Below are 19073 nucleotides of genomic sequence, written 5' to 3'. Positions count from 1 at the left end.
AACAACAGGTGTGCTTGAAGAACCGAATTAGCCAGATCCTGATTAGCGCGATGCTATCATCTTGGATGTGTCATTTGATCTCGGATGTAATAAGCGACGTACGAAGAACGAGCCCCTGCTTAGCATTTCTCATGTAAACAAACCAATTTAGAAGTAATTGTTATGAAAATAGGCAGAACCTCAACACATACAAATCACATACTGTCATAATCGTGTGTTTATTAGCTTCATGTTTCATCCGTAGAAATGTTTTTCTGGGTTTCTTCTTTACAGAACTGAAGGCGCAAGAGTAGTGCACAATCGTCATTTGAGACAGGGCGGGTTATGAACGTGTAATATAACTGACATATGAGCAGCGATTGAGCGTCCTCGGAGTCAAAACAGCGATTGCGGAAGAGAAAAAGGCAGACAGCACTGGAATCAGCTAATGCTCATCAGTAAATTAGTGGAAAATTAATAGAAATAATGATTCTGTCTAAGCTGTGCATTTTAAAACACACTAGTGTAAGCGTAGCCTAAAAGCTGTGGAAACTGAAAACTATTTGAACTTTATTAAAACTATTTGTACTGATTTATTGTGTTGGTTACGTTTTGTTCCTTTGTGCAATGTAATCTTGCTAAAGTGCAGGGAATGCAGGGAACAAAAGGAATTGCTGCTCTATAACGCAGATGTGCTTTAGCTTAAATCAAAGCCATAACCAATGAATAGAAGCACTATATTGCTTTACTGAAACACATCCGTTACTATCACCATGGTAACTGCACTTTTTTTTTCTCTTAATGCATTGTCGCACAAACAGCAACAGTGTTTGTAAAAGCAAAATCCACAGCAGAATCAACATCGTAATGTCATTTCTATTAAACTAGGGCTGTTTAGTGTCTATGCATGAAGACATTTAACAATAATTACATTCACAAAAAGATCCATAGACTGCATTTGCTATATTTTGCAATAGAACGTAATGATTTGAGGGGCAAAACAAAGCAGTGTAAACAGACATAATATAAAATGGAAAACTGTATTTAGAGCCATTATATTTTGTGTCTACAATGTTGCTCCCTTACCTCCAGCTAAGCAGGGAAATGACTTAACTAAAAAGAAGAAAAAAAGTACTTCAAGCTCTGCAATATTTAAAAAAGCCACAAAAAAAAGGACAAGATTATGCAAGCTAAAATAAATGTTATGAATAACTGCAACTGTATACCCTGCTTTCCGTATTAATCACTGTTACTTACTGACATCACCATTAACATTACTGGCCATTTATTGCAAAGTCCCACCCATCTGATATCTCACCCAATCAGCTAATAAAGAAGCCTGACTTTTGTGCGAGAAAGAATATACAGACTAAAAGCCTGGTGTGCAATAAATAATTCACCACTTTTTGAAAAATAAATGGACAAACAATGAAATAGTAATGTATAATATTGTATTATACATAATATTTGATAAAAACAATTAACTGCACCAAGACTGATATTTTATAAATAGAGTGGTCCCAAAGTATTTAGACACATTTACAACACACTATATGTTGCATTACATAACAGCAAAACACATAGCATTTATTGTCAAGAAATAGCACAAGAACACCTTTCAAAGAAAATATTTTTAAAAACTGAAGTTTATAGCAAAATATGAAGCCACATACATATTGTTCAAAATGAAGATAAAAAAGTCTTGGGACACCTTCTTTTTGTCAAATTTGTCAATATATTAATAAATAGTGAATTTGAAGGAAATCTATGAAAAATGTCCCACTTTTTATCCACGATAAAAAATAATTAGAAAAAGTGGTTCAGAAAAGTTAGTTCTAAAAAAAAGTAGCATTTGTGTCTAGTGTCTAAAATATTTTTGGAAGCACTGCATATACTGGCAGCCAAGGAATAATAACGATTATTTTTTAATGTTTTTAAATAAAAAAATAAGAAATGTTTCTATAGCAGCAAATCAGCATGTTAGAATGATTTCTGAAGGATTGTGAGACACTGATGGCTGCTAAAAAAATTAAGCTTTGCCATCATGAGAATAAATTACATTTTAAAATATATTCAAATAGAAAACAGCTATTATACATTTGAATAATATTTCACAATATTACTGTTCTCAGTGCATCAAATAAATGCAACCTTGGTGCGCAAAAGAGACTGCTTTAAAAACTTTTGGACATAACTATAGAGACAGAGAGATTATTTGTATATAAATAAACATGTCATACATTTTTAGTTGAAACCTGTATAGAACAAAAACACATTTTGTTAGCTATTATGTGAACAGGTACAGATTTGTGGTTACCTGCTGAGCGGGTACTGCTTCCCGTGTTCTGCCTGAGGGTCTTGTTGGCGAATGGCTCTGATAGCAGTAGGAGCGGTAAACATGGAGGCCGTCCCATGCTCAGACATCACACGGAAAAAGGCCCCGGGGTCCGGAGTCCCCACAGGTTTGCCCTGCAGAAACAACAACTGCTTATAGAATGCATAAATGAAAGACAAATATCTTAAAAAACATGTAAAATGGGTTAATATTAGTTAGGGCTGCACGATATAAATCGCAAATATCGAAATATCGCAAATGTAAATATCGCGATATGCATATCGTAATGCATGCGATATCTGAATCATTTTAATAATAAGCTACTTAAATCAAAACGTTGCAAAAGGTCAAAGTTTCAGTTCGACGCATATAGCAGAGAATTGCTTGATGTTAAAAAGAGTTAAGTGCAATAAGTTGCAGAAAACAACTCTTTGCCATCTCGTCTTGCTGTCACACGCGCACACAGAGAAATGCGTTTCAGATGGCACGCAAACACCGAGTTGATTCGTCTTTCGCATCTCCTCCTCCTTATGTTTGAACAGACATGTACACACAGAATTATGTCAATAGTACCCATCATGACGATCATTCCTGTAAACGCAGTCGGTTATGTTTTAAATGAATGTAAACAGCTAAAAAAAGAAATCGGATGTGTATCATTATACTGGGTCAATGCAGTCGGATTTAAAGGAACAGCAGCCTATAAATACTGCTGCTGAATATGTCACTAAGGTTAACCAAACAACAAAACAGCTATAACAAAGATGAATCTAAATTTAATTCATACAGTGAACACTATGCAGTGTTATTTTACACTTAATTATTAAATTGTCTGTACCTGAATACTACTGTTTATTTGATCTATGCTTGTAAATTGTGTATATGTTCCCCACCCCCCCACCCCTTTTTCTTTCTTTTTTTTACTGACTGTTCACTTGCCTTTAATCATGTATGAACTTTCTCAGACTATAGTTTTTGCTGTGGTATATGAAGAAGTACTTAAAGTGTATGGAAAGCAAAGTCACAATGATATAAAATTAGTGTCATTCATTTTTTTTGTCATTCACATTGATGTTAAAATTACATTTTCTGATTTGTAGTGGTATAGTTGTAGTGAATCTTTCTTTTCCAAGAAAGAATGTGAAACAAATTGGTTATATAATTTTCATTTTTAAATATTTTAAAATATAATTTAAATAGATTTTTCACACTTTAAGCAATTATCGTATCGCACATCGAATACCGCATTTTTTAACAAGGTATCGCGTATAGCATTTGTTTTCAATATTGCACAGCCCTAATATTAGTCTTAAATGAATATTATGCAGGGGGAAAAAATCCTAGAGAAAGTCACAGCATTGTATTTCCTACAGAAGTTGCTAAAGTTCGATATTTTGTGCAGCCCTTTGTTGCAATTTTTCCAACATTTTGGAAGTGTACACAAGTCTTCCGGTGTCAGACTGGATCAGCATGGGCATTTGCAGCGGTTGGGGAGTGAATATTAAATCAAGGATGTGTTTGAAATGGAGAGTGGCTTGGAAAGGTTCCTGGGTGGCAGATGGGCCAAACGTATGGCAAAGAAACAGAATAATACCGTTGCAGAGAGATTGCACACTCAAGTAGCATTTCACAACACTGAGCTGTTCAAATATTCATGTTTCTGCCACGCTTCTCAGAGAGAACGCTCTCAAGACTAAACAATGACTTCATATTAGCGGGGACAAATCAAACGGATAACACATGAATCTCATCTCGTTTCTAGAACAGCGTTTGTGTGTATTTCAGTGAGGGGGAAAAATGGCCAATCAATTTCAAATGCTTGGATATGTCTTAGGCAAGCTTTGATCAAAGAAAACGAATAATTATTGTGACATTTAGGTGTTGATATAGAAACAAAAAGATCAGGTCTACGGCTGATTGATTCCAAATAAAGAAAGTGAGGGGGAAAAAAACAACGTCTTGCAAGGATTAATTGTTTAACTGAACAAGAAAACAGGTCTGTACTTGATTTGCAATGTACAAAACAAGAATCTGCATCTGTCGCACGTCGGTGTCAATCAGTAATTGGCAGGCATTTAATGTTTGTTTTGTTTTTCCCACTGAATCACTTCTTTTTATGTCATATAAATCATCCATCACTACACTGGGGGAAAAAATTGGAAGTTCAATGTTATTTGTTGTTTCTTTGTAATTATTTGTGAAATTTACTAGACATTTCTGAGTGAAAATTGTCTCAAAGTAAACCATACACCCATTTATTCAGTTTAGGGTTAGTGCTAGAGAGCTAATTGGTCATTGATCGTGTGATCTGGGTAGTTACTTACTGGCCCAAGTTAAAACAGCCCACAGTCTCAATATTATGTTGTTGTTTTGCCCATTTTATAGTCCACCAGGAGAAAACAATATGATGACCAGCTGCTTCGAAAGTAAAAGCCCACCTATCCTGTCATCTTATCCTGAAAATTGTCCTCCTTTACTCACCCTCATTTGGTTTTAAATTGGTATGATTTTGTTTGTAACACAAAAGAAGACACAGTGAGTTCCAAACAACATTGGATCCCATTAACTTTCATTTTATGGAAAACACTTTTTCAAAAACACCTTTACAGATCTGGGATAACACGAAGGTGAATTAATGAGGAAAAACATTTTCAGTTTTGGGATCTTTTTTTAACCCCAAGCATTAGCAATGATAGGTGAAGCATGCTATTTAAGTTGTTAAATTGAAGTCTGTGGACATTTTATAGAAAAAAAGGGTAACACTTTAGTATAGGGACCAATCCCCACTATTTCCGTATTAGCATGTACATTATCAAAATATTGGCTGTTTATTAGTACTTATAAAGCACATATTCTGCATGAGCACATTCCATATCCCTATTTCTACCCAATACCTAAACTTAACAACTACCTTACTAACTATTAATAAGCAGCAAATTAGGAGTTTGAGGCAAAATTCGTAGTTAATGGTTTGTTAATGGTGAGAATTGGACCTTAAAGGGGAGATAACACACACAGTTTCACCTCATGTTAATCTTGAGTACCTATAGAGTAGTATTGCATCCTTTATATCTCCAAAAAGTCTTTAGTTTTATCATATTTATAAAAGAAAGATACAGCTTTACGATTTTCTCCGGAAAAAGCCGAGCTCCTGGAGGTGCGCCATGGGCGGAGCTAAAGATTGACGAGCACTAGAGCTCCGACTGCCAACAAAATACAGACATTTGATGCGGTTTCACTTACCGTCTACAATTCTGAATCATGACTGGGATCTTTTATAGCGCGACCGCTCCATCCTTCAGTATCAAACGATGTGCAAATCCAGCATCGAACTGGGCCTTGCTTATAAAACGTTCGTCAACAAACACACTTGAGAAACTCCGTTGCTGCTCCGGAAAAACAAACTGCATCCACTGTTTACATAACGTTGGGTTCTTTAGGAAGCTGAACAAAGTTATCTTTCCCTTACAACCAAAAGCACACTTCTTTGGAGACATTCTTCCCGAACGAGTCCCGTGCAGCGCTGTCGCCGGATGAAGCGCGTTGATGGGCGCGCTCTTGCTCTCGCTCTGGTCGATGCGTGCGCGGGCGCACTCTTCCGGGAGAAATGCCCATATAAGGAGTTCCACCCTCGTCTACGTCATGAACAGCCACGATCGGAAAAAAAACTCTCCGAAACTTGTACGAACCCGGACGTAAGATTTTTAGCACAGAAATAATCCGTCATACATCCAAATTGTTTTTTGAAATTTTGTCCATGCTTAGCATGAGAATCCAACTCTTTAACAGTGTAAACAACTCTGAATGCATGAAACCGCATTGTACCCCCCTTTTAAAATAAAGTGTGACCAAAAAAGCTATTAAAAATGAATGAAAAAAATGTTGCACTGGACCAATATATATATATATATTGTGGTATGCACTACACACAAATAAACTTGATTATTACACAGCTCTCTGAAATGCTCTATTCTGATTGGTCATTTGTGACAATTTGAGGTCAGTTATTCCCCAATAATGACCATCATCAATAGCACTGCTATAATAATTGCTCCTCCAGGTATTTGAGGCCAATTTGCCAATATTTTAAAAAAATAATTTGTAATATTACACAATTTTCTTACATAGTATGAATATTTTACAAACCAAGGGGATCATTATATTTGGGTTTACTAACATCAAAAAGTTAAAAGCCTTTCCTAAGCAAACACCACTGCTTAAGATCGGGTTTGGCATGTTGACAGAATAAAATAGAATAAAATTATTAGGCGCGAACCTACCATGGATGTGCATAGTTACAAAAGACATTAATTAAAACAGACTGAAGGCTTTCTGCTATGATATTGACTTTGTATGAGAGATCTGTTGAAATCAAACTTCTATTACAGCAGACTAATAAATTCTGTGAGCAACTTCCATTTTCTCCTGTGGAGCGAGACAACACATCTAATCAGCAGAGGCGACGCCAATGCTGAATTCACCTTGACAAGAAACCAAACACACTCTGATCGCCTCCCATCGAGTGCAAATGATTTTAGTATTCATGCTGTGATCTCAGTGAGGGGAACTAGTTTAAAACTATGAGAGCTGCTCTGTTACAATACAAACGCTTATGAAAAGCAACAGTGAATGCACAACAACTTCAACTGAGCCAATGATTCAGTAAGTTTGCTGTAGAGATTCATTCATCCTTGCATTCAATCCCTGAGAGAAAAGACTGCTAGAGCCTAAAAAACTTCACAGTACAGACTTAGGAGACCTCAGCTCAGCATGAGCGTCAGGATCTGGTAAACCACAACAGTAGATAATTGAGTGTTAGCTAGTGTGGTCCATAGGTCAAATGCTTTAACACATTCACACTCACACATTTTTTGTCCCGTACCTCGTAGAGCACAGTGGTGTTGCCATGTAGAAGTGGACCGTAGCAGATATATGAGTGGCCCACCACCCAGCCAAGGTCAGATGCGGCCCACCAGACCTGACAGAGAGAGATGTGTAGGTTAAATGGTGCGAGACAGTGTGAAATGTATGACAGTGTCATACATTTATCACAATTTTTTCCTGTTGTTCCAACCCTGACATGGTCATTATTCCGTGAACAAAAAATATTTGTAAATAATTTGAATGTGTATCTTTTAACAGGCAGTTTTTTGCCACTATTCCATTAAGACAACAATGTAAACACTCTCTTCTCACACAAAAGAATTTTAACACATTTTATTTGCAAAATAGTTTGCGCTGCCCCATTTTGCAAAAACAGCATTACATTTTGACAGGGTCAACCAAGGTTAGACTAAAACAATCAAAAATGTGTTAAAAATGAACTTTCCGAAGGTGCCACCAAATTAGTGAAATTTCCGCTGAATTTTGCAGGCAAAAAGTCCATTGTCTAATGTTAATAGTGTAGATGTATGAACACAGCTCACACAGAAGTCACATTCAAATCATGTTTTCTATTGGTCAGCGTGGCAAATTCACATGACCAGCTTCAACCCCTTGCAAAATATATTTGTGTAAAATGTTTTGCCCTAATGCAAATTTCAGATGGGTATTCCTAATAAATTGACTGGATTTCACCTACAAAAATTAACCTACAATACAGTCCTACAGTTGGGAAAGCAGAGCGGAAGGTGCTACACAATTTACTTCTTTATATGCCATTTAATGCAGCTTTTTAATGAACCTTTTAACCAACACACTTTTTCAACTGGGGAGGAAGTGTTTTCAAAGTACATCAAATCTCTTTTCTCAAAACATCAAGGACAATTTAATTGACCCCTTGTGAAAATCACAGATCATGACCTACCTCACTAGGAGCTAGTCCGTAAACATTAGACATAGTCCAGTTTAACATCACGGCATATCCTCCTGAATCGCTGACTACACCCTGATGAGAGCAAAAGAGGAAAAAAAAAATTGTGATTCCATTATAATATTATTATGCCGCTTAAATTGTAATCCCCCATTAACATTTAAATTAGGCATTTTTTTACGCAACTGTGGAAATGCCATGAAATGTGAATTTTTCAGTGTCTCTTTATTGTGCAGCAATGCATTAAGCCACACTTTAACTTTTTATTCATGTAAAAATTTATACATAATTATTCCATAATATTCTAATATTCACACCAACAATGATACTGAGATGGCAGGCTTACAAAAACCATGAATGGAAAGTGGACGATACATTTTTGAAAGATGATTTTACTGCTATTTATGATTAATTAAATTTCTGTCATGACAACTCTCAGAGGGATTGGCGTGGTAATGTACACGACAATGTTAATTTGTTTGGTCTTGGCAGAATAGATCTGCTACGCTGCTGCGGCAGAGCAAGTACAGAGATTAGCTACTGCCAATACATCCACAACATGCTGCTGTGAGCATGTAAGAAATACTGTTGCACATATAACATATATGAAATAACCCCCATAGCATACATAAATCACCTCGTAGCAGATCTATACAGGTGGAGGGTTTCTGAAGCGCGCTGCAACTGCTACAGCAAACGTACAGCCATGTATTTGAATGTTGAGCAGCGAGCTCATTGGCTGCTGATAAAAAAAAGAACCAATCAACTGAGCCATGTGGTAATGATGGCATTATGTCAGATTGAGTTTTACCTATCGGACTGCGCCATCTAGAGTTTCATGCCAGAACTTTGGATGTGTCCTTGTCTAATAAAACTTTACATTTCTTTCTACCAAAAAAAACCTCCTGAATTATACTGTAATAATAATAATAAAGTATAGTAAACACAGAACAAAAGTCAACTTTAATATTATGGCAACACATAAGCCTTCATTTTATTTGATACTTTTATTATTCATGTAAATAATTATTCTAGCCAATCTTTGTTTACAAAGCTTTTAAGACAATCATGTATTTTATTGTATTCATCCAAGTTCAGCATGAAAAAATTACATCAAGGTGTGTGTAAGTATATGAGATGAACAAAACACAATTAGTTAATTAATTGCCATTATTCATATTACAATTCATGTTGTCCCTACTGTCAGTAAATCATTAGCAAATCAGGCTGAGGGTTAGGGTTATGACGGTGAGGAAATTTTCCCACTGGTTAATCGACGTGTGACAACACCGATAATACTGGTATCACTGCGGGGGCAGGGCGTTCCCTCTTTTCCTAGCTTTCCTTTCGCTTTTAAATAGCTTGTAAAAGCGGCGTGCACATTTTACTTTCACTTTCAAATAGCGGCAATTCGGCATAAAGCAATTGTTCGTTTTTAGTTCGTTTGAATTTTCCCTTTTTTCCTTCGCTTTTAAATAGCTTAAAAGCGCCGTTCGCATTTTACTTTCACTTTCGAATTAGCGGCAATTCAGCGTAAAGCAATTGTTAGTTTTTAGTTCGTTTGAATTTTTCCTCGCTTTCCTTCACTTTTAAATAGCTTAAAAGCTCCGTGCGCATTTTACTTTCACTAAGTAAACATGTATAATATATAACCAAATAAATAAGAAATGTAGAACGTTTATTAGCAAAACCAGCAAGAAAGCTTGGACATCACGGCATACACCTTGATGTCAAATAAAATAAATAAATGACACAAAGTTTAAATAAAGTAAAAATCAGCAAACAATGTGGAACCAATCAAATAAGAAACAAATGTTTAAAAAAACCTTCCAAAATCACCTTAGATAAACGGCAAAAGTCAACAGGCTTTTCAAAATCCAAAATATTGCCAAACTAAATCATCCGCCATCGTCTTGTCTGTCTCACCTCACTCTTCTTGTCAGTCAGCTGGACACACTCTCCTCACTGGAGAAATGAAATCTGATCTGTGATGCGACTGTCGTTCGGCATGCTGCATTGAGCAGCCGCGTTCAGTTTTTAATTGTAGTGTCTGTTCTTTTACTGAACTAAATTATTTTAATTACTATAAAAAATCTAAACGACAGTGGGGGTCGGTGCCGCGGTGGGTAAGTGACGTAACCGGTGTTGCGCTTAACACCGGTATCACCGTCGGCACCGTCTATCGCGGCAAGCCTACTGAGGGACACATTTTGAGTTGTAAGAAGGTAATTAGATCCTGTGTGTGCCAAACACATAAATCTGAGGTGTGTGTGTGAGCGAGGACGGCCTATTAGCAAGAGGTTTATGTACAGGGCAGCGTTGCCTTGGGCCAGATATTTTAAAGGAAAAGAAAAAAAAAAGGATTTCATACTGGCTGGAGTCTGGGTCAGTGGAGAGCCGTATTTTGTTCGGTCTGCCTTCAGGCTTTATAACTTCCTCCTGTGCTCCTTGTACTCTCGTCGCTTGCCTTGCCTCTTTTTCAGTCAGAGTACATATAAAAGTGAGTTGTTAAAGATTGAACAGCACCTGAGGCATGCTAATGTAAATTTCAAGGTGCTGTTCACCTCTTGGACAATATTAAATGGACAAAATAAAATGTTACTTAGGGGTGGAACCATAATAGAAAAAGCAAGCAGAACAGCAAACAGGCTTTGAAAATGGACGGGACCTAATGGCCTGGACATTTGCCTGGATCATGTCACTGTTACAAGTTAAAGATTAAGGGGTGGTTGATATATGATGATCAAATATCCACAATATATTTGCAATTATCTTGCTGGTGATAAAAAAAAAAGCTCTGTGAATACTGCAATGATTTTAAGGCTTTTTTTTTTTTACTTGACACTGGATGTTTAAATTGCAACCACCAGCAGCTTGAAAATTCCCACTCAAGCCAGCTGCAACAAAAATACTGCTTATTAAAATAATTACGGTAATTTGCAGGAAGAGCAAAGAGAGGCGCTTTCAGTGTTTCTTTCAATGAATTTGATCAGCAAGTATTCACATAATGACAAAACCTTAAATTAGGAGTTCATTGTTTTTTGTACATTAACACTGTCTTACTGTAACAATATCCTATAGTCAGCAGCATTTTAAGGAATAGTGCAGATGTTATTTAAAAATGGTCACCACTTCAATTTGTTCCCAGAAAAATTTGTGGTATTATCCATTTTATAAAGTGTTTTTGTAAAGATATAAGTAAATATTTCTTTTTATTACAAATTTAATCTGAAAACAAACCAAATACTTAGTATTTACATGGTACTTCAAGATACAAAGCCAAAACATATGGCAATGTCATAGCATTTTTGGTACTTTTTTAGCAAAAAGCCTGGAAAGCATCAGGCAACATCACAGCCGCAGGCTAAAGCCTTCATACTAAAACGAGCACCTTTCTTCTTATCTTGAATACACAGAAAAATTTATAAAGGCGTATTGCTCACGGTCTCTAGCTAACACACTATGTAATAAACAAAGCCCCTTACAGAATAGATCTATTCCACAGTAAACAATTTCACCCATTCCCTCAAGCTCTGTGCTTTATCGCTGTGTTCTGTCATAAACAAGAATTTACCTTTGGAGTACCAGTAGTGCCGGAGGTGTACAGGACGTACAGAGGATGATGAGCGGGGACGGACACACAGTTGTGAGGGCGGGCAGTGGCCATTTCCTCCTCCCAGTCCAAGCTCAGGTCAGGATGCAGAGACACCTTTTCCTGTGGGATAAACACCCGTGCTTAGGAACAGGATGATTAGAGATTGATTTCCTAAAAAAAGAAAATTCTGTTATCATTTATTCACCCTCATGTTGTTCTAAACATGTATGAGTTTCTTTTGTTTTGTGGAACATAGAAGATATTTTGAAGAATAATGGTAACCAAAAAGTTTCTGTTCTCAATGGCTTCCATTATATGGATTATATGCAATCAATGCAATCTAAAACTGTCTGGTTGCCAACATTCTTCAAAATAGTCACACAGGTTTGGAACGACATCAGGGTGAGTAAATAATGACAGATTTTTGGGTGGACCATCAAATATTTAATAACTCAGTTTTCATGAGTCATTCTGTAGTGCTTTTGCCAATTTTATTAGTTTTTGCTTTCTAATAGTTTTCATTTATCTTTCAGATTTAGTAACTTTATTACTTACTTCAGATAGACGACTTTTCTGTGTAGAAATATATCTAATATTGTGTGTATAGTATCTAATATTTAGAGTTTCAATTAGCAAAAATGTTTTAGTCTTACTTTTTTTAGTCCAGGCAGAAGTAAAAATTATTTTGTTCCAATTTTTTGGGAAGTTCAAAGTGTCTAAGGTGCCTAAAAGGAATAGTTCACCTAAAAAAATTAATGTTGCCATGATTTATGCATGCTAATAAGGTTTCAAAGCTGTATGGCTTCCTCTTTTTTCTACCTCTCTTTTAGGCAAACCCTTTTTTTTTTTTTAAAGTCATATGGACCACTTGGGGGTTTCACTGCTCCAACAAATCTCAAAAAGCATGGGTTTCTCTGGATTAGTGTGTTATTTGCTATTTGTTGTGTTAACTCCAATCAAGTAGTTCTGAATATCCTAAAATCTTCTGTAAATTAGATTATACCATGTAGAAATCTTCTAAGAACTAATACAATGTGTACTCTGAGTGTCTTCTGGTGCTGGCAAATTCTCCCCTCGCATATGATTTTAACTCAAATATTTCCAAGATGTGTCTTCACCAACCATGCGGGATTTATCCTGTATCCCAAACTGCTGGAAAATCAAAAGGCTATTTGCTAACAGTTTCCATGACAACACAGGATGAAGTTTAAGTAATTCCCTGCGTTGTGAAATCAACATACTGATTCTAGATGTCGCAACATGAGAAAACTCATTTAAGAGACATTAAAACAGGAAAAAGACTCTAGAACTCGTCGAAATGCTGAAGGCTTTGAACACTTGATATCCTAATAATTTTTTGAGTGGTATGTTATTGCAGCTATAAAAATGACTAACTTCCTCCTACAATGATTGATATTGGTTAAGTGCCAGCCTCCTTGAGAATAAGGACGTCAAGATTGAATTTTGAGGTACTCTTTTTTTAGAAAAGAGACCACATTTGCATTTTTATTCTCTCACTGCATTATCTTCTCTTTTAACATTTAATAGGCAGCGGAAAGTGTGCCAGTTTGACAAGACTAGCATCCAGGTGCCAGGTTCTGGGAGCTCACCATGCTGGGACGGTTGTAGATGAGGACTTTGTGTGGTTTGTGACTGCTGAGCTCCAGAGCTTTCTCTACCAGGGGAATGTACTCCACTCTTCTGCCCGGCTCGACGCCAAATGATGCTGTCACCAGCAACTTGGGCTGTGGGGGAAATAATGATTTAAGAGGGGAAGTGGATTTTGCAATCTCAGCAGATATATGCATTTATAAAAATAGTTTTTTTGTTATTCATTTTCATTAAAAAGAACAATGGCTTGCCTTAGCATGGTCAATGCGGACGGAGAGCTCTTTGGAGGCGAATCCTCCAAATATGAGGCTGTGGGTGGCACCAATACGGGCACATGCCAGCATGGTGAACATGGCCTGAGGAACCATGGGCATATAGATCACCACCAGGTCACCCGTCTTCACACCATGTCTCACCAGGACACCCGCCAACCTAGACGCCTACAAAAAGGTGTTGATGCTGAATTTTATGAACAAACTGGTGTCATATTAATCAAAACAACAGAAAACACTGAATGCAAACTGGTCCAGCATTTTGGAAGAGGTTCTTGTTTTCAAAGGTGAAGATGTGGTCACATTTAACATCGTTTGGCAAATTTACGTAGATAAAATCCAGTCATTTAAATAGGAATCCACACAATTCCCAATCTCGCAAATTCCTATTGAAATGACTGAATTTTGTCCACAAAAATTTCCCCATGCAGATTTTGCAATCGGTTCAAGTTGATCGTGGATGTGCATTCTGATCAACAGAAACTGTGCCTTCCATACATCGCTACACTATTGACAATACACATTTTTTTGTCAGCCAAATGTTGCTAATGTGACTGCATTTTCAGTGTTTTACCTGCTCCTGCACTTCTCTGTATGTGATGACCTGTTTAGTGCCGGTAACCGGACTGTCATAAATGACAGCTGCTTGATCACCTCTTCCATTCTCCACATGCCGATCAACAGCATTATAACACATGTTCATCTTTCCTCCAACAAATCTGGAACGAAAACAGATGAATTGTTGAACTAAAAGTAATACTCATATTATCATACCCTAATCATGATGAACATGATTAAAATTACATTTAGTATCATGTACTAATCATTATTAATTTAACCCTTGCGCGTCAATTTAAAAAAAGTTACACATAGGTTCATAGAGGACAAAAATGCCTATGTCAAAAAAAAGTTAAGCTTAGGAGTACAGATTGAAGTTTGGTCTCATTTCAAAGAAGACCCTTGGCAGATTATTGTTGATTATTAAAAAATTGATACCAAAAAAGTTTATGAAAATGATTTATGAGCAATTTTGTATATAAAATACATATTTTATAAAACATTTTGAACTCAAAAATTGACAGAAAATCAAAGCCATAAATCTAAACAAGTTGTGTTCCAAATTTGAGGTTGATATCTCAAAAAAAAGAGCTTTTAGTAAGATTTTGTTTGGGTGCAGTACCAAACTTTTCCCATTAGATTCCAGTAAAGCTCCGCTGGCATACACGGCAGTGGGATTTGTGATTCGCAGTAGAGTATAATTTCTCTCTCTCAAACATTACAGGTGCGCACATACAAAAACTGAATTTAGGACACACATACAAACCACACTCTGACATCCATACCAACACACCCACACAAATATAGCTGCATAATTTACTCTATAATAGACTATAATAAGCATTAGAAGAAAACAGGAATAAAGTGAGTATTTGCTTTATTTGCCAAACTTGAAAAAAATGGCAACATCTAGTAAAAAATATGGCAAAAAATGCCAACAGAATGAAACCCTATTAGCAAATATTGCATCATTTTATAGGCCTAGTTAAGTGGCCCTGGGATTAAAAAATGCAGTTTTAATGGGTTTCAATGAGGACATTTTTGTCCTTAAAGTCCTGAGAGGAACTATTTTTTGTACCTAGTGTAAAATAGATTTATTAAAGGAACGGAGGGTGAAATATTAAAATTTACAAATTCACACCTTTGCCTAAATTTACGCAGTTGCCTGAATAAGACAAAAAAGTCTTTAAATAAGGGTTAAATAAAGTGTAACAGTGCCGGTCCAGTTTTTCAGCAGCCTGGGTTCCAGAAGTCTTTTTCCCATTTTGCCAAATATGTATATACACTCATATTTAAGCTTAGGGAAACTGACGCTACAGTATGTCATGTCATTCACATGTTTAATGGGAGTTGTTGAGTGCTAAAGAGTTCTTTTGGCGTGATTTGCTTTGCAGAATCATAGGTAGTCGTTTTTCCTCCAATTACCCTATGGAGAAAATGAATGGGATTTTTACTTCAGGAACTTATAGGGGTCATATGATGTTACTAAAAAGAACATTATGTTGTGTATTTGGTGTAATGAAATGTGTTTATGCAGTTTAAGGTAAAAAAACACACATTATTTTCCACATACTGTACATTATTATTTCTCCTCTATGCCCCGCCTTTCTGAAACGCATCGATTTTTACAAAGCTCATCGGTCTGAAAAGTGAGGTGTGCTGTGATTGGCCGAATACCTCAAGCGTGTGACGGAAATGTTACGCCCCTCACATACTGTGACGCCGTCTCCCCACACGACAAGACAAAACCAATAAAACACATTATAAATGAGGCATTTGTTGCATCCAGTGGGGACATAACTACAGATTATAATGACTTATGTCATTATAATCTTAATGTCTTTTTATGCGCTGCATTGCATCGCGCCACGTAAACATAAAACCATGTCTGCATTTGTGATCGGAGAAATGACAAACAACAAGCCCTACTCTACACTGCTCAAAACTTGCGTTTGAATCATCAGTGGCAAATCCTTTAAATTAAAACGTACTTACACTCTGTGAGTCAGAACAGCCGGCATTGTAGTCTACTCTCCCAGGATCAGGAAACAATCCTCCATAAAATACGCTGCACACATCTGAATATTTGGGTTGAACTGTTCTGGAACAGTGTTGTAAATACAACTTAACCACTGATTTCTAGTCGTGTCCTTCCAAAAGAGCTGGCGGCTTGAGTGAGCGGAGGCAGGCGGGCTTGCTGCAACACATGTGACGACCCCGGGCTGGACTCCGCTTCGTCCACGGTGAAAGCCGATCCGACGATCCACAGCGCGAAGTTGATGTATTTCCTCAGCGACCAGCACGGATCAGCTCTAGGCATGACGAAGCAAATATCGTCCTCTTTTGGAAGGCCAAACAAAGTAGTTTCACTTTCACAACGAAACACACGGCAGCAACAATACTACAGCGAGAATCAAAGTTACGCCTTCTTTCTTTGCGTGAACATTTGGGCGGCGTTATGCAAATCTTCCCACATCGTGACGTAGACATGTGGGGGCGTGTTAGAACGAGCCATTTTAGGTAGGAGTGGTTGACTCTAGGGCTGCACGATAAATCGCATGTTTAATGCACATCTTATCAGTAAAGCCAGTTCTGTAATCAGCGGTAAATCTCCAAATCTGCTCGTCAGTGAACAACGGCTCTGTGTAGTTAATGCTGCTCAATGTGAAAGCACGCAGGTGATGGAGATTTACCGCTGATTACAGAACCGGCTTTCTGACAAGATGCGCATTAAATATCGCATGCGATTTATCGTGCAGCCTTAGTTGACTCTTAACTTTAATAAAGAATCTCTCTTTGGATTTAAGACTTTAGTCTTTGCACCTTTACAGATCTTCTTTATGCACCAAGAGCTTGTAACACTCCAAAGAGAATGGAAAAACTGAAATCGCATCATATGACCCCTTTAACCCAACTGCTCTATAGCCTATTCATAGACATTTAACATTTTGACCCTCCAAGACACTAGATGGCAGAAATGCATTTGAAATGCAAAATTTACATCAATACATGTGTCAGATGACAGAACCACGGAAAATCCTCATGCTAGACTGCATACATCTGTCTATTCACAGCTCACTAAGAAATAACACCATAAACTTAGTCACTCTGTGCAACTGCTAAATTAATAAATACGAAAAGCCTGTCTTAAATATGTGTTAGTTGACCGCTTAAATGTTACTAAGATTAGGAAACAAAACAAACCAAAGAGAATGGAAAAACTGAAATCGCATCATATGACCCCTTTAACCCAACTGCTCTATAGCCTATTCATAGACGTTTAACATTTTGACCCTCCAAGACACTAGATGGCAGAAATGCATTTGAAATGCAAAATTTACATCAATACATGTGTCAGATGACAGAACCACGGAAAATCCTCATGCTAGACTGCATACATCTGTCTATTCACAGCTCACTAAGAAATAACACCATAAACTTAGTCACTCTGTGCAACTGCTAAATTAATAAATACGAAAAGCCTGTCTTAAATATGTGTTAGTTGACCGCTTAAATGTTACTAAGATTAGGAAACAAAACAAACACAAAAAAGTGGGCTCACATTCTATGCGTCTCATCTGCGCTGTTTTTGATTGGTCTAGATATGCGTCAGGGCAGACAGACGTCATTCCGTAGCATCGCGTTCCATTCGCGTCGCGTTTTTAAAAGTGGGCGCGTCACGTTACAAGGAAGATTACAATTATATAAATTTTCGCTAAACATTAAAGTATTGTCATCGTTTACTCTCCCTCGATAATTTAACAAACACCCCGACACACTCTCTCTCTCTTCAGTGAAACTCCAAAAGAAGTTATGCAGAATTCTAGGGACTTGCAGTCATGACAGGCTCAGTCACTATTCACTTTCATTGCATTTTTCTTCCATACAATGAAAGCGAATGGTGACTGAGGCTGTCATTGCCCCTCACATCATTTTTTGTTGAACTATCCCTTTAAAAACCCCTACTTTCACTTCAATTCTGTTACCGTTGACTGCAAAAGCCAATATGTCAACGCCCGCTAATGTATAAACTGCACTTACCATTTTGGAAACACTGTATCCGTATCATTCAGAGTTCGAGTCTACTGTTCAAACCAAGTGATACCTTCTGCCGCTTCACTCCAGAACTCCTCAGGATTGTCACGTGCCAGGCCAAACGCGTCTTCGTATGTGTATTTTAATGAAAATGCACGAATAAATTGTTTCCTGTATGTGCTAAAAGCTATGTTTGGCGTATAAACCAGCGGTTTACACCCATTCCAGATATTTGTCTTTACCTTTTGCAGGTAACACGGTCCAGACACACCTGTGCATGATAACTTCAGACCCAACAAACATCTTGAACCTACAGCACTCACTGTTTTGTTACTTTCTCTAAGTCTAGACACCGTTACATTTCCAATGCAGATGTGTTTTTAACGCATAGTTTGGTAAAGGCGCATGTTTGTTGTGTTTTATTATTCGTCGTCGCGTCGTTTCAGCTCCAGTGATTGCTGACGCAATAAGTGAGCTGCACGTTTCTCAACTCAAAAATGGCCAGGCAATAATTCAATACTTCAGATCACAGCCAGAGGCCACTCCAAGATTCTGCAATCCATGCAATGTGATCGTTACGTAATGTTGGGGCTTTCTGAGGTGCCCTGCATGATTTATGAAACACAATGTTGAGCAATGCTATAGTCTGCATATACATGCTTTTGGGAAAATAGCCTACCAGGAGTTTTCAAACTTTTTAATGCAAAGAACCCTCAAAAATGAAGGCAGCAATATATTTTCACATATGCAGGCCAATTTAAACGGTTTAGGAACAAATGTTATGCGTGGTTAAACATGTAAAACCTGACATATGAAATATGAAATACAAATTTAAAAAGTTTGCATACTGTTTGTTGTTGTTGTTGTTTAGTATTA

General features: G+C 37.2%; 1 protein-coding gene across 1 annotated transcript in view; it reads right to left on the bottom strand.

The window, feature by feature from the left end:
• Positions 1 to 16183, bottom strand: part of LOC107590709 (acyl-CoA synthetase short-chain family member 3, mitochondrial-like) — a 42886-nt gene extending 26703 nt beyond the window's left edge. Inside the window, 8 exon segments of the mRNA XM_016279618.1 lie at positions 2297 to 2448; positions 7197 to 7292; positions 8121 to 8201; positions 11701 to 11841; positions 13332 to 13466; positions 13584 to 13772; positions 14179 to 14323; positions 16158 to 16183. Of these exon segments, the coding sequence (XP_016135104.1) occupies positions 2297 to 2448; positions 7197 to 7292; positions 8121 to 8201; positions 11701 to 11841; positions 13332 to 13466; positions 13584 to 13772; positions 14179 to 14323; positions 16158 to 16183 (965 nt within the window).
• Between the last annotated feature and the right edge of the window lie 2890 nt (positions 16184 to 19073).

The sequence above is a fragment of the Sinocyclocheilus grahami genome, unplaced genomic scaffold (genome assembly GCF_001515645.1).
Source record: "Sinocyclocheilus grahami isolate Dianchi unplaced genomic scaffold, SAMN03320097.WGS_v1.1 scaffold8.1, whole genome shotgun sequence".
Taxonomy (NCBI): domain Eukaryota; kingdom Metazoa; phylum Chordata; class Actinopteri; order Cypriniformes; family Cyprinidae; genus Sinocyclocheilus; species Sinocyclocheilus grahami.
This window is presented reverse-complemented; position numbering and strand designations above follow the sequence as displayed.